Raw genomic sequence first — 17,387 nt, 5'->3', positions numbered from 1 at the left:
ATTGTGTTTAATACGTTTGTCCTGAGCAAGACCCAGTATTAGAAGAGGAGGTGGAAGGAGGGAGAGGAAAGATGCAGAGCAAAAAATATGCCGAGAATGTGACTAACTATTACGACTAAAGATCTTCCTAAGCATTTTTAAAATCTATTCCTCATGGGACAAAGGAGTAAATATGAAAACTGCTGATGGCGATGGTTGTGGGATGAGCTGTTCACCAACGGAGGACATCTCGTTTTCTCACATGCAGCCAGGTCTGTTTTGGGTCCAAGATACAAAAAGCATGATTTTGCTGTAAATATGGAGATGCAAGAAGTGGTACAAAAAATAACTATATATAGATTGGCTGGCAGCATCATGAAATCGCTTCAGGCCCAGCCAAATACAATTTGCAGTTGCTTAAGTTTTCCTGACACCACTCTCAGATCATCATGCTGCTCGGGTAAATAATAAATAGTTTGGTTTGTTTAACAATACTACATTTAATCGTATGTCCAAAATAAAGCACAAATGCCTAGTTGCCATGAATAGTAGACAGGGTAAACCTGTTCTTAATCCTACCCTAGGCCACACCCATCCATGGCTGTGCTTCATGCCTTCTTCAAGTGCTTTTGCCTGGCTGGATTGTGGTCTTGGATGGGTGCCTCTTGCTTGCCTGTGCAGAGAGATGTGGTATGTAGAAAACTCCTGACTTTTGCATGGCTGGAACATAAGTCAACTGTACAAAGCTCAGACTCGCATCTCTTGCTCCACCAACTGCGTATCTCTACCATCTCCCACTGCTGGCATGAGGAAATGTGGTCCTTTGGCTGGGAGAGGGTTTACAGAGTGTATATAAAATGCACAAACTTTTGCTCTCTCAGATTAAAGGAGCTTCCCTGAGCTTGGTCAAAGCTAGAGATTACTGCTTCCAAGACTTGGGAGCTTTCGAGAGCTGTGCAGAGTTCCCAAGAGCATTGTAAGTCATCCTTTAGACACATTTGCACAGCTCTGCCTGAGCAGTGATTACGTGTAGAATCTTAGAATAAAAAGTAGTGAAATGCTTGATTTCTGTGCTACTTGCTTTGCTGTTTGACAAAAAGATTTTCTTATTGAATATGAAAAATTCCTATTCAGCATTTTAAAATCCTACCAATACCACTCCATGTCTAGGTGGTGCATTTGTACGATTCCCACAGCACTGGTATATGCCTCTACCACTTCTCAGCATCAGAATGAAAGTGTAGCCTTGTATTGGAGCCGCTAATCTTTCATGACAGATTTTCAAATATCAAGAGTCAAAGACCTCTGGTAACAAAGAATATCCTGAGAAAGCAAAACCATAGCTATTTTTGTCTTGCAGTTTCTTTGCACATCATACCAATTATAAACCACTTGTGCCTCAAGAGACAGCTTTTCAGTCAGAAGTAGCAGTTTAATAGCATCTAACATTTCTGCTCTAAGCCAGAAAATTAATCATGTTTGCTTTCATAAATCTGGATTTAACAATGTATGAAGAATTGATTGATCTCAGCATTCTCTTAGGTTATAGCACAATGTATAATTATCTCATTTTTAAGCATACAGACAATATAAATACTAAATTTTAACACACACTCATAAGTAAGATTCAAGTAACTCAAAGTTGCATTAAGTTGTATCTGTACAAATGATTGTGCAAATGATGTTGCTTTGGTTTTCCCGCTTCTTAATTATATGTATACAACATCCACATGCATAAATGGATCAGAGCCATTTAATTATTTCAAAATATCCAATAATTTAGAATATTCTGGTAGATTTAAAGATAGTCGTGGCCACGTATTTTGGCTAACTTACCATTAACATAACTCTCTGCACTGCCATTTAATTATTTTACAAATATAGAAAACTCTTGATGCATTATGTGTATATATATATATATATATATATATATATATATATATATATATATATATAGAAAAGGACATTAACTTTTCTTTGATATTTAAACTTCTATTCTGTAGTGGGTGGGTGGGTGATTGTCTATTTGCTATGAGTGTTATATATTTTATCCCACCTTGGAATCATGAATTGGTGAATGTTGAGATATAGAAAATGGAAGAATAAATAGATGCAAGATCTAGGGTTGGATGCAGACTTCATTTGCATAGGTGGGACTATCTTCTCAGCAAGGTTCGAATGAGGGAAAAGCTCCCTGTGGCGCCTGCCACCTCCTACATTGCCTCCATTGTGACCTCCCACACAGTCCCAGTCTAGTGCAGGAGAGGAGTCATCAATTGGTACACCTGGAATTTTGAGAAAGTGCTGTGGGGATGTAACATAAAAAAGGCTCCCAGAACTTAAAGGGCAGAAAAAGGGTTATTTATTTTGGGGATTGTAAAAAAAATAAGCCTAGGGAAAAACAGCTATGAGAATATTCATTTGGTGAACAAGAAGTGTAAAACAGAGCTTAGCTTTCATGAGAGATAAGAGCCTCTTTGTCAAATTGTCAATGACCTGAGACATGCAACCTCCCTAGGGATTCTTTAGTGTATTCATTATTGTTTTGGGGGTGCTTTGAGTTCACTAGTTGAATTATTTCCACATTGTAGCTAAGAACAACAAGAAGAAAAAGACCTTCTGTATGAAATGTACAAGCATTATGCCTGACTAGAAATTGGGATGGAGCGAGCGGGGAATATGAGTTGATCAATGAATGGACTTCAGCTCATTGTAAGATAGTTACCGTACTTTTCCATGTATAAGACGAGGTTTTTTTTAAATTATAAAATAATCTTTTAAAATGTCTTATACACGGATAGTGCATTGGGGGGACTGGGGATTGTTTCCTTCCTTAAGCAGACATTTTCAGCGGCAATGGGGTGGTTGATTGGTGGCTGCAGCAATAGGTGGCTATTGGCTGTCTCTGCGCCAATTCGACGGGCGATTGGCGGCTGCTGGCGGTGGGGGGGGCAGACGATTGGTGACTTTGGTGACACGTGTGAGTGGCAGTGTAGATCCGTCGGGTGAGTGATTTTTGGCAAAAAAAGCTCAACTCTGGGCAATCCTTCCCCCCCCCCCAAAAAAAAAGCTCAAGAACTACGGGCAATCTCTCTCCATTTCCTTAATTTGGGGTCCCTGAAAATAGGGGACATCTTATACACGGGAGCATGTTATACACGAAAAAATATGGTAATCTCTCCCCACCCCACCATGCCCTTAATCTTTCTACTTGGATCCCTTAGCTTCTGTGGTCCAGCTTAAAAATAAAATCGAAAATTCTTTCTAGTAGCACCTTAGAGACCAACTGAGTTTGTTCCTGGTATGAGCTTTCGTGTGCATGCACACTTCTTCAGATACACTGAAACAGAAGTCTTCAGAAGGACTTCTGTTTCAGTGTATCTGAAGAAGTGTGCATGCACACGAAAGCTCATACCAGGAACAAACTCAGTTGGTCTCTAAGGTGCTACTAGAAAGAATTTTCGATTTTGTTTTGACTATGGCAGACCAACACGGCTACCCACCTGTAACTGCAGCTTAAAAATATTCACCTTGTTATTCCTGTCACCCATAGCTATTGATCATTATTTGTGCTATACAGTGGTACCTCTGGTTATGAACGCTTCTGGTTACGAATGCTTCAGGTTACGAGCTCCGCTAACCCGGAATTAGCTAACTTTGCCCCAGGATGCGAACGAAAATCGCGTGCTGGAGGCGTGTGTGCAGCAGGAGGCCCCATTAGTGAAAGCGCGCCTCAGGATAAGAACGGTTTGAGCTTAAGAACGGACCTCAGGAACGAATTCAGTTCGTAACCAGAGGTACCACTGTACTAATATATAAATGAAACTTAACAAAGCAAAGCTATTGAAGAATTTTCTAATGCATCTGATTTTGATGGAAGCATAATTGGCACAATACAAATCAAGTCTATTTGAGAAGGAAAAGGTTCATTTGTTCTGAGGCTTCTTGTAACATTTACATGCACTTTAATCCTGTCCCAATTTATGAATTGAACTTGCATCCCTGGCTGTGTAGGCTATAAATGAGAGGGGGTGGGGGTGGGGAATAAAGCAGCCCTAATTTGCCATACAATTCCATGCTCATAGACTGTAAATATTGATGTTTGCACTTCTTGTTAATTTTAAAATGTGCGAAGAAACATTTCTTATTCAAGCTAAACATGGATCAGTGCTACCATCAAGAGCCATATGGTGCAGGTTAGAATGTTCATATTTAGCATGCTGGCGTGACTTGTGGGTTGTCAGTTTTTCGCTTTCTTTGATTTTTCTGCTTCTGTTGTGACACATCTGATATTCCAGAAGTGAGTCATAGAACATCCTACACAAAAGGTTGGCAGTTAGAGAAAATGGGAGATGTATTGTACTAGATAGAGCTGGCAATTCCTCTTCCCTTAGACGATATACGGAGATTTTAATCGGGGCCAATCTATTTCCAGCTGGCATGTTTCTCAGACGTTGCTGAGAATTTCGTGTTGACTTCATAATGAAGGTGACTTTAAAAAGTTAGCAAGGAACTAGGGAGAAAAACAAAGTTCATGCTGAAAAGAGGATTTTGGCTCTTGTGCATGTGATACTTTGCACTTATCTGGTACCTTTCGTTTTAGAGCATCAAAACTCTTAGCATAAATTAATTAGCTAGGCCTCTTCAGAAGCACAGATAGTTCAAGCATCATTGCACTTATCATTTCAAATGAGCAAACTTTGACACAATGAAGCTAAATGACTTACCCGAGGTCACATAACAAGTCAGTTGAAGAAAGCAATACTTTCTTTTAATGCAAGTATACAGTCATGGGCAACAATCAAGTGTAATATTAAAGGTGGCTGTGAACAGTCATGATGCAGCTTTTTTAAATAGGTGTTGATCTTAATTTGAGACTAGTAGCTTTTATTAATAGAAACTACATGAAGCATTTTATTTATGCCCTGTAATCTACCTTTGAGTGAAATCAGTTGACTAGATTCAAATCATCAGTCTGAGAGCTGCTTCTTGCAGTACAGTTTAGTTTTCAGGTAAATCTCAAGTGTAGCTCCTTGCACTTTGAGGAACAAGAGCAGATGATCTTTCACCTCCCTTTTCCACCATTAATCAAAGTTATATATGAGAACAAGAGAGGAGGGAAAGGGTAACGATATAACCTGCTGCACATCTTCAAATGCTGATAATCTCCATGCCTCAGAAGGCAGAATCAGAATTCAAAATGACCCTAACAGATTGGAGAATTGGGCACAAGCCTACAAAATGAATTTCAATAGGGACAAATGTAAGGTTCTGCACTTAGGCAGGAAGAACCAGATGCACAAATATAGGATGGGGGACACCTGGCTTACTAGCAGTACCTGTGAAAAGGATCTAGGGATCTTGGTGAACTACAAGCTTAATATGAGTCAGCAGTGTGAGTCAGCAGCAAAAAAAAAAGCTAACTCTATTCTAGGCTGCATCAACAGAAGTCTGGTGTCCAGATCAAGGGAATTAATAATATCACCCTATTCTACCTTGATCAGACCACAACTGGAATACTGTGTCCAGTTCTGGGCACCACAATTTAAGAATGATATTGCCAAGCTGGAATGTCTGCAGAGGAGGGCGACCAAGATGATCAAGAGGCTGGAAACCAACCTTATGAGGAATGGTTCAAGGAGCTGGGTATGTTTAGCCTGGAAAAGAGGAGACTGAGAAGATATGACAGCCATCTTCAAATATCTCAAGGGCTGTCACATGAAAGATGGTGCAAGCTTGCTTTCTTCTGCTCTGGAGTGTAGGACTCAAAAACCAGTAGCTTCACGTTACAATAAAGGATATTCCTACTAAACATCAGGAAAAACTTTATGACAGTAAGAGCTGTTCAGCAGTGGAACTCCCTTGGGACTCTCCTTCCTTGGAGGTTTTTCAGCAGAAGTTGGATGGCCATCAGTCATAGATACTTTATCTGAGATTCCTGCATTGCAGGCGGTTGGACTAGATGACCCTTGGGATCCCTTCCAACTCTACAATTCAATGAATGAATTATTAATGGTAGCATGATACTTTGGTGGAACAAGCATACAGTGTTTTACTAGCGGAGACTGGGGTAGAGACCTTTCTTGCAGAAGAAGAGTTGGATTTGATATCCCGCTTTATCACTACCCTAAGGAGTCTCAAAGCGGCTAACATTCTCCTTTCCCTTCCTCCCCCACAACAAACACTCTGTGAGGTGAATGAGGCCAAGAAACTTCAAAGAATTGTGACTAGCCCAAGGTCACCCAGCAGCTGCATGTGGAGACTAACCTGGTTTACCAGATTACAAGACTACCGCTCTTAACCACTACACCACACTGGCAAAAATAGTGATAGCAGTAGTAGTAATGATGCTAATAATTAATAATAAAAAATGTTGGTTTAATGTTGTGGAGTTTATTTTCCTAATTTTACCAAGTGCATGTTATGAGGGATGACTGCAGAAATAGCATCAGACACATTCCTTTATTAAGATGTGCTGATAGCCTCTTGATCTAGTCTTATGAGCTCTTGTGCCCAAGATCTGGATAATTTTAACCCTCAGTTTATTCAAAAATCACCTGTTACAGGAATAGGGCCATTTTATTGTCATTTTTTATAAATAATTTTACATACATTCTTTCAAACATCCATTCTTATTCATCTCTTATACATATTTTGACTTCCCTCAACCCCTTCTCAGGATTTTCAAATTTTCAAATTTCTTATTATATTTCCAACTTCACTATTATTTTAACCACAAAAATTAATTATTACCATCCAAAATTATTTCTATAATATTTCCTAAATTTAACCTTACAAAACTTCTTGTAGGCCTATTAGCGTGATTTGTTGTTTACAATTGTCTATCAAATATTTCTCAAACTTAGTCCAATCCTTCAGGAATTCCTGGTCCCACCAGTTTCGAACTCTTCCTGTCATCTTATCTAGTTCTGCATGGTCCATTAATTTTGTCTGCCATTCCTCCATTGTCGGTAATTCTTCTTGCTATTTTATTGTCATTTTTTAAATGATTGGAGGGTGGGGCAGAAGTAAACAGTGGCACACATCCTGTATCAAAATGAAGACCCACCCAGTCCTAGCACTTTTCATCTGGGAAGCTCAAATTTTCAAAAGTATTTTATAATCACAGGTGTACTATGAATATGGATTTTTTTTTCCAGCAAAGCAGCCATGGCTAATAGTCAGTGATAGACCTAGTCCCCATTGATCTGTAAACTTTTTTGAAAATAGCCAGACTGCTGGCACTCACCTTTAATAAGACAGGTCTCTTTAGCTAATTCTGGAATTTCATGAAATATTTCATGTTGCTTCCCCCCAGCAATTACAGTTAGTTTATTTCATGTGTTTGTGTCCCAAGTTCTAAGAGCTTTTCTGAGATAGTAGATCATTTCTCCATATAGTTAGTTTCTCTCTGTCTCATCCTGTGCTTGTCCTGCTCTGACAACTTTGTAAAATTTCTTTATTCGAAGATACTAGGGCTGCCATGTGTCTGGAATTTCGTCTGTTGAAAATGGCGTGGTGCGGGTGGAATTTTCAAAAAGTGGCTAAAATGTCTGGAATAACCTGGGCGAATGGCAGCCCATATCAGAAGTGTTGATTATTTGGCTATTTTCCTAAAAATTAAATTTAAAACTTCTCTTTTTTGAGATTTTCACAAAAAACCTCTCCCAATTCCTTGTTTCAACTTCAAACCTTTAAGGGCAGAACTATATGCATGTCTGCTCAGAAGTAACTGCAATGGAGTTGTATGGCTCTTACTCCAAGGAAAATGGTTATAGGGTTGTAGCCTTAACTTATGTTAAGAATTCTACTGCCAGTATAATTTCACCCAGATTTCTAAAGAACAGCTTATCCTAATTAGGGGGGGGGGGTTACATTCAGGGATGTGGGAAGCACACCTAAGCAGTACTGCCAGTGCAACTGTGCTCTTAACAGGAATGGGGGGGGGGATCAAAGTGGGATAAAAATCAAAGTTTAATTTATCACCTTTATAACAATATAATTACTTTCCAGCTGTTCAATACATTTATCTCCTGTGTATTTTCTTGGTTTTATGCTGTGCTGAACAACAATTTTGAGATCAGCAAATGAAGACTCAGCTGCTATAAAAGCCCCCTCCCCCCAAAACATAAAAAAATAAAAACCTGGGAATGTAAAAACAAACAACTATGTAAGATAAAAAGCCCCTGAGTTGATTCAGTGCTGCTGGAGCATTTGCTTTGAATTCCCCTGGCAGCTGAAGTTGCTGATCAATAACTGGTGCCATTGGTTGGGTCACCAATAGTAACCTTGGCAATTAATAAGCTTAAGTGTAATACACAAGGCAGAGAAAAAGAATGTTTCAGAGTGCTTGGTGTTGAGACAGAATTTGCCATTTTGCAGTTTTCCCTCATATGGTTGTTATCACAACTTAATGTTGGGATGATAAATGCAAAAGAAAAGGGGATTTTAGTTGTCATAGCTCATGAACCTCAATATACCCATGTCTAACTTGCAATGAGGCACTGACATGAGTCCTCCCCATCTTTCAATTCTTGTCATTCCAGTGACTTGGGACACTATTGTGATGAGAAAGTTTAGTGCTCAAGGTAACCTGAGAGCTAATCTCGGCCACCTCTTTTGTGCATTTAACTGTCCGTGTGAAATATTTGATCACATGATTACTGTAATGTTGTATTTAGTTTCCATGAGTGGACTCTTCCATTTTTGCAGTACACACAAAACTACCCATTAATCACTCAGCTGCCCATCACCAGTCTGTAGGATAGGCAATTTATGAAAGCAGTTCAACTCAGAGTGAACTGATTCAGATAGCGCGTGAACTGGGTTTCTGAGAAATGGAGCACAGACTTTCGAGTTCAAGAATTTCAGTGTAACTGAAGTATGCTAAAGTTGCTACCTATGATTAAGTGAACATCTTATGTGTGTTTACACAAGCATGTGTGTGCAGTGAGCGTTTTTACCCTTTGTTCCTTTTGTGCATTCCCTAAGAGCTCATTGTGCTCCATTCAACATGCTTTTTAAATTCAGGTGAGGTGAAGAGGGACACTTGGGAAAGAAGGGGCCTGCCCGTGACTCACATTGAATTCACTCAGAAATGTACTATTTACTGCTAAATCTGTCTCATGCACACACACCACTTGACAATTAAAAAACCCAATTTATTCAACATTAGTCAGTTTTCATCTGAAGCACTGCATACTGTTTTGGGTAACACACTTTTAAGAACAAAGTAGATAAACTGGATTAGGTTCAGAGAAGAGAAAACCAGATCAGTAGTTGAGCTCCTTTTTTTAAAAAAAACATATTTATTGATTTTCTAATACAAATCTCCAATTACCAATCAAATTACAATCCAAATTAATTATACAATTCCCAATTAAAACAATTCCAATTATACCAAATTTTTACAATTTTTTTGGACTCCCCATGTCTTGGACTCCGGAGTGATCTTCACCCCTCTTTCAGTTGCATTCATAGTCCTAATACTTTCACGGCCTCTGATATATGCCAGCAAGCAGACGAGATTATCATGAATAATGTCTCTGTATGGATAAGGTCACTCTCCTTCCAAATGCCACATTCTGGCCGCTGCCATCTTCTCCTTCTGTTGCAAGCCGAGCTTCTTCGCATAGCCCTCTCCCCCGCTCACATTACATCCACTCCTTTCCAGGAGAGCCAGACACCTCCATAAAATCCAATATCAATCATCCACCAGAGCTGGCTTCTCGCTTTGAAGTGGTGTTCAGCTTCACGGGCTTTCCACAACAATCAATCTTTGCTGTGCCATTACCAGCCAGAAGTCCCAGTAGTTGAGCTCTTATTTGAGGGTATTCAGTGAGCCAACATGACAGTGGTGTGGAATTGAGGATTGGAATGATAATTCTGTAATATGGCAGTGGACAAAGCTGTATTTTAACTTTTTAATAAATGTTCATCATCATCATCATGAGAAGAGAAAAATGAGGGGGGAACTTGAGAGCACTTTTCAAATACCTGAAGGGCTAACACATGGTGTTTTGTTATCTTCTGCCCCATAAGGCAGGACAGGAGAAAATGAAACCAAGCTACAGGAGAATAGATTTCAGTTAAGCATTAGGAGAAACTTCCTGGTGGTTAGATGGTTCAACAATGAAACCAATTATGTAGATGGTTGGTGGTCTCCTTCTGAAAGGAGATGCTCTAGCTCCGTATCTCCTGCACTGAGCAGAAAGGCAGGTGGATTAGATAGGTTTTAAGGCTCCTGCAAGTTTATCCCCCTGCCCCCAAGAAAAATGCTTCACACAGATGTATCCTGAGTGTGCAAAATATGGAGGTAACCAGTTTGCACCCTGAACACTACTCACTCCCTTGAGGCAAGAGAGTTCTTGTGGGGTAGGCCTTTTTGACCATCAGCTGTTCTCCTGCATTCCCCCGCTTTAAATTCTTCTAGTGAATCTAAAGGCTCAATATCCTATCCCTTCTGATTTGGGTAGTGAGTGCCATAACATGTGTGCCATAACATTATGTGTTTATTATCTATTCCAAATAGATCTTGAAAATTTCAAAACCAGGACAAGAAGTACAGTGTCAGTACGACAAGGACAAGGGATGGTTCTGCTGTGTGGACCACCTCCACATTCTGGCGGTGAGTAGTATAAATGCCATCAGTATAAACTCCCTTGTCTTGCAAATGAATGCAGCGGTTCTGCATGCCAATAAACTGCAGTTTATGTAAGCCCCACTGTGATGAATGGGATTTACAAAGGAATAAGTATGCACCATCAGTGATCCCTTAATTAGATCCACATTCTGCCACAATGAATCATGACAAATCTGCCACCTTTATGTAAGAACATAATAAGAGCCTGCAGGATCAAATGATTGGCTCTTCTAGTCTGACATCCTGTTCCTACACTGGCCAACCAGATGCGCATGGGGAATCTGCAGTTTGAAGCAACTGGTATTCAGAAGCATACTGCCTTCAACCATAGAGGCAGAGAGAAGCCATAGTGGATAGCAGCCATTGATAACCCTATTTTCCATGAACTTTTCTTACCTTCTTTTAAAGCCATCCAACTTGTTGGCCATGATTGCCTCCTGCAGCAGTGAGTTCCATAGTTTAGCTATGCACTGCATGACGAAGTCTTTTAGCTGTCCTGAACCTTCAAATAATCAACTTCATTGGACGTCCATGATTTCTAGTGTTATGAGCAAGGGAGATAATATTCTCGCTATCCACCCTCTCCATGCCATGCAAGTTTTTATAAATCTCTATCATATAACTTCTTACTTGACTGGTGACTGGGAGTGGCTGGCAGGACCATATAACACCAGTCCTAAAAGATCTTCACTGGCTTCCAGTACATTTCTGAGCACAATTCAAAGTGTTGGTGCTGACCTTCAAACCCCTAAACGGCCTCGGCCCAGTATACCTGAAGGAGCATCTCCACCCCCATCATCCAGCCTGGACACTGAAGTCCTCCTCTGAGGGTCTTCTGCTTGTTCCATCACTGCAAGAAGCAAAGTTACAAGGAACCAGGCAGAAGGCCTTCTCAGTAGTGGCGCCCTCTCTGTGGAACACCCTCCCTTCAGATGTCAAGGAGATAAAGAATTACACAACTTTTAGAAGACATCTTAAGGCAGCCCTGTATCGGCAGGTTTTTAACACTTGATGTTTTTATTGTGTTTTTAGATATGCTGTAAGCTGCCCAGAGTGACTGGGGAAACAGCCAGATGGGTGGGATATAAATAATAATTAGCATTGATGCATTTTTGGGGCTTTATTGGGTGGTAACAAAATATTTCTCATATCTGTTTTGTTTAATAATAGTTACAACAATTGCTTCATTATTAAAATGAAAACCAGGAGCAAATATTTTTCAATGCCTACATCTAAGTGTGAGAATAGTTGTTCTGAACCAGCTTAATCACACAATAGGGTCAGTCCTCCATGGAAAGGATCAGATGATACATACTTTAGACTGCACCTTTTCTCTGTTTTCCTAACAGAGTCTTTAAAACCTGTGGTCCTCCAGATGTTGTTGAACTGCAACTTTCATCTGCCCCAGCTAGCATAAACATACATACTTACATACATACATACATACTTACATGCATACATAATTTTATCTGTATGATATCTTTCCACAGTTCAAACAATGGAAAAAATACATAACTATAACATAACAAAAGCAGTCAGAAACAATAAATAAAACATTTAAAAATACCCAACCAAATGGAACAATTTCCACATAAATTACAAGATTTAAAATAAAGGTACACAAAACCAACAACAACAACAACAGCCCCACCCCCCAAATAACACCCCAGTCCAAGAGTCTTTTGAGTAGCATCAGCTTTTGTAGCTGGAGTAAGTCAGGGTCCTGCCCTCCCAGGCCAGGTGGAAAAGGCCTGCCAGGCAGGGAGCAGGTCTTCCACATCTCACAGCGGTTGGAATGATGGGAGCTGTAGCCCATCAATATCTGTGGGGGACCACAGATTCCTAATTCCTAAGGTAAATAGTTTCATACAAAAATATTTTTGTATGAAGAACAAGCTGGTGTGGCGTCGACTTGCCCCCCACATTCACATGACGTGTCTTTATTATTATTCATTAAGAATAAAAAAACTTAACTTTTCTGCCCCCATAGCTGTTATTAGGAGAATTCATAATACGTTGTATTTTATGTACTGTGTCTCCATGACTCTACTTATGTATGAAGGTTCCTTTTTATGTGATTTTTTTTTTCTTTAAGCAGAAGTGGTGTTGTTTTGTTAAAGATTGGCTTTTTCTTTAGTTCATAAAAGGGTATTTTATGATTGATGGGACAAAAGAATTAGACTAATTCACATGCCTAACATTAATGCCTTTGACATCCTAAATATAACTACTTAAATAAAACAATATCCAGGTCTCTCACTCAAATGAACCAATCACTTCACACAGTATAAAATGGTTCATTGTCTTCTGGGGATATGGGATGTTTATCAAAATCTGTTCCGTAATTGGAGCCAATTTCATTGATGCTGCTGCTGAGAAAATGAAGTTAACAAGGAAGTTGCATTAGCAACAGTCAAAAAGTCAATGTTTGCTGAGTGGCAGATGGCAATATGAATAGACAAACAATATGATCACGTTTCAAAGAGGATTTTCTACAAAAACAATTATAGTTAAGAGCATAACAAAACATTGGTTTCCATTGTTGCCTAAAAGATGATGTGAAATTGTGTCATTATGTTAAAGCAGGGTTAACATTACAAAAATGTGTAATGGAAAATACTGCTAAACTAACCTGAAACATCAACATCAAGCACACAGGGGCTCCTTGAAGTTGCTCCATGTGGAGGCTTTTGCAGTGTGGTACATGACAGGTAGCTGTGAGCCATAAAGAGAGGCACACCCACAGATTTAGGGGGGAAGCAAAGCCAAGGACTATGGGGAACTCTGGCATGCCCCTGCTTTGCTTACCTTCCCAGGTATAATAGAAGGTGCAGTCAGGCCCCTGCTTTGCTTACCTTCCCAGGTATAATAGAAGCTTCTTAAACCATAGTGCTTTAGAAAACACAAAATGGCTGTGAAATCTTGCAGAAAGTTCTACAGTAAACTTTGGGATCAGCACTTAAGAACATAAGAAAAGCCTGACCCCCCAGCCAAAACAATTTTCAGGGGGTACAGGAGGGGGAAAGAGGGGAAGCCCCCTTGCATAGGGCTTCTGCTGATGAGTCTCATTAAGTGAATCTTGCCCCCATCTGTAATAGTGACAAGATGGTCTGAACCATGGGAGGACCAATAGTCATTCATTTGTAGGGAAGCCTGATGTAGAGAATATAGGGGGAAGATGATTGTTCTTGTTCTGATGTACCTAAGCTACAACATAGGAAACAACATATATCAAAATTTCCTCCCCTAAAACATATTTCTCCCTATCTTATGACTCTTTTTGTACACTAATCTTTCCCTTTTCAAATTATTCTACTATGAAGAAGTTTTCATTTCCAGGCATTTACCGGTACTTCTAACTCACACCTTTGAATATATTTAGTCACTAATATTTGCCAAGTGATCAGAATATTCACACAGTTTTCAGTTTTAGGCGAAAATTCTTTGGTTTTGTATTTTACTTCCCCTGCTGGATTATTCCAGTGTAATTACGGTGTTGATGTTAAAGATACGACGATACAGTAGTTTGCTTTCTGTTCACATAAACACATCTTTATAGGGAGATGTGGTTTCTAAAATAAATGTCCTCAGAGATTCATAAGAGATAGACTCCTGTTATTAAGCCATCAGCAAGTAAGCATTTCTAGAACAACTGAGCAAGCATTTGTATATTTTTATATAAGCCTCTTTCACGAGTTCCAGGAAATTTCTAGGGAACCGGAGTTGTTTGCTGTAGTACTGTGTGGTGTATTCTGCTGTGAATTATCTGTGCACTGTTCCCTAAAGCATACTGCATCCTAGAAGACTTCCCCATCCCCAGTACACTTGGCCTAGGTCCTAGGAGAAACCTCACTTATGCTAAGACCAGCAGTGGGCAGCTATCTTTAACTTTGTAAATAAACTACATAGTTTAACTTGCTAATACCTATGCGGAGTCTGAATTCAACTGCCAGGTTTCAACCAAGAACATGTTGTGCATTTGTAATGCATTTGCACAAAATGTTCTTTACTGTTGTCGTTGTTTACTATTTCATCATGGGCAGACTCTGTCCCTAACTCTGTATTGGGATCATTCAGAAGGGTGAGCCACTGCTGCATCTGAAAGTATGTAGTCTGCTTCCTGTTAGAGTGGAAGGGGGCACCAATGCCAATGCCAGACTGGCACAGTAGAAGGGCCCTTTCTAGAAAATGGGGTAGTTGAAGATGCCAGGAATCCTTGGGGGCTCTGCCCTGCTGCACACCTTGCTTACAAAACGCCATTGTCAGTAGCTCCAAGAAGCTGCTCCTTCTGCAGAAGTACTTGCTGCAGACCACAGCAGATGGATACTAAATCCTATCCTACCATACCCTGTCCCTGAAACACAGGGTAAGCTTAAGCATTATTTGGGGAGGTGGGTTTGTGTGTGTAAATGACAAAAAGTACACATTGAAATGTTTCAGTTTGAGGCTCTCATGAGCACAAGATCAAAATCAGCAGTGAAATTATTACAATATAAACTGATCCCACTCCCCTAAAAATAAAGGCAACTCTCACAACAAGTTGAACATTGGGCCAGTCATCGGGTAGAGAATATCTCTCTCCACCACATAGCTTTGCACAGGATGGCAGGTTTTGTATCTAGTGGAGCTTTGTGGTTAAGCAAATAGCCCTCAACGAGCCATGGTCCTTGAGCCACTCATGGTATTTGCAATGTGGTGGTGATAATAATATTAGCACCCCCTACAGGGACTCAGGTGGTGCTGTGGTCTAAACCACTGAGCCTAGGGCTTGCCGATCAGAAGGTCGGCGGTTCGAATCTCCGTGATGGGGTGAGCTCCCGTTGCTTGGTCCCTGCTCCTGCCAACCTAGCAGTTCGAAAGCATGTCAAAGTGCAAGTAGATAAATAGGTACCGCTCTGGTGGGGAAGGTAAATGGTGTTTCTGTGCTCTGCTCTGGTTCTCCAGAAGCGACTTAGTCATGCTGCCCACATGACCCGGAAGCTGTACGCCGGCTCCCTTGGCCAATAAAGTAAGATGAGCGCTGCAACCCCAGAGTCGTCCGCGACTGGACCTAATGGTCAGGGGTCCCTTTACCTTTACAGGGTAATAGTAAGGATTACTGAGAGGCTGCACTTAAAATATAGTGAATAGTCAGAAAAAGTGTTGTGTAAATGATATACTTGTGTTAATATCATTGACTGTACTCCCACTTATTTTATTTTATTTTATTTTAAAGAAAAGCAAAAGCTGCAGTACAAGATTCAGCCTCTTTGATCCCCTAGTTAACCTTGGTTCATAAGAAAAGCGGCAGAAATTATCGTTAGAAAATCAGGTTAATTGTGGCATAAGTGCGCACCAAAGGTTATTCTGCAATGTATTTTATTCTTTAAGGTGCCCTGAGATTCTCCTATATGTTTGTTTTTATTTTGTAGCAGACTTATGCCCCTCTATATCAAATCAAATCAAATCAACTCATACCTTTATTGGCATCGCAATATAAAATGTTTGAAATCACTGTGATAATTAAAAGGACAAGGGTAAAGCTGCCAAGGGTTATAAGGTCACACTGTGGTCATGTGCACTTAGATATTCTGCTATGCCCAGTCTATTTCCTGAAGGAAGCTACTAGAACAGTGGCATCTTTGTCCCGATCTGCCAGGAGAAACCTCATTTGATTTCTTCTCAGAGTTGTGGGCTGGAGAGCCAACATTTTACTCAGCATCAGTTGGCGAGGTCTGCTGTGTAAAGGGCAATCAATCTAAGAGAATGTGGTCCATTGAATCTGGTACTTCCTGGTTGCAGGCACACAAACGGGCTTGATATGGAGTGTGTGCGAATGTGCCTTTAGTCACTGCAGAAGGGAAAGCATTTAATCTTGCGAGCATAAAGGCTCTTCAATGGGAAGGGAGTAGTAAATCATTTAAGTTATTGGCACAGGTTCTGTAGGGTGTTGTAATACCTAAGGCCTCCGGAGAACAAGGTCTCCGAGTGTGTAGTAACAAGCACTGTATTTCGTGGTTGTAGAGCCGCTGCTTGATTAATTGGAATATGTGATTTTCGTCACATGCTTCAAGGCTCTCAAGAGCAATGCCCAGACTACGAATTTTGTCTTGAATTGCTCTATACCATCTGGATGAGATGCGGTCTTCAAGCATAGAGGTTAAGAAGGAGTTAGATGTTGTTCTAAAATGAACTTTCAGCCAGGCCTTGATTGTAGAGAGCCATGCTTTGGTTTCCATCAGATGTTGGCTGATTTCAGCACATAAGGTTAAATAACTTACGCATTTAGGGGCACCAAGGATCTTACGAAGGAAGGTCGCTTGGATTTGTTCAGCTTCTCTGCTGAATGCTTGTATCCAAATCAGAATACCATACAATAGCTGAGGAAGGACCTTGGCATTAAAGATATTTATTGCAGCAGCGACCATCTGGTTGCCTTTGAGGAAGGAAAAATGGAGAATCGCTGATGTAGTGCATTTTGCTTGAATAATCATTTGGTGTCTGTGTGTTGTCCAGTTTAAATTTGGCTGGTAAAATATCCCTAGGTATTTGAAAGATTTTACCTGGTCAATGGGATAATTGTCTAGTCTCCATTTGACAACTTTTAGAAAAAATCATAATCTTAGATTTTTGGTAATTAATTATCAGGGAGTTGATCTGGCAAAATGAAGAGAACGGGTTCAGAAATCTTCTAAGGCTGACCTGGTACACCCCTCTATATTCATAGGGTTGTCATTGTGTGTAATTGAAATGTTATTGCACATTAGGAAGAAAGTGGTAGGATAAA

General features: G+C 40.1%; 1 protein-coding gene across 6 annotated transcripts in view; it reads left to right on the top strand.

Moving 5' to 3' along the window:
- Positions 1–17,387, top strand: part of CNTN4 (contactin 4) — a 514,690-nt gene that overhangs the window by 333,531 nt on the left and 163,772 nt on the right. For all 6 annotated transcript variants that reach the window (XM_033141190.1, XM_033141194.1, XM_033141189.1 and 3 more), the window contains one exon: positions 10,511–10,606. In XM_033141190.1, coding sequence (XP_032997081.1) covers positions 10,511–10,606 — 96 coding nt within the window. The remainder of the gene's footprint in view (positions 1–10,510; positions 10,607–17,387) is intronic.

The sequence above is a fragment of the Lacerta agilis genome, chromosome 2, assembly GCF_009819535.1.
Source record: "Lacerta agilis isolate rLacAgi1 chromosome 2, rLacAgi1.pri, whole genome shotgun sequence".
In the NCBI taxonomy this organism is placed as follows: domain Eukaryota; kingdom Metazoa; phylum Chordata; class Lepidosauria; order Squamata; family Lacertidae; genus Lacerta; species Lacerta agilis.
This window is presented reverse-complemented; position numbering and strand designations above follow the sequence as displayed.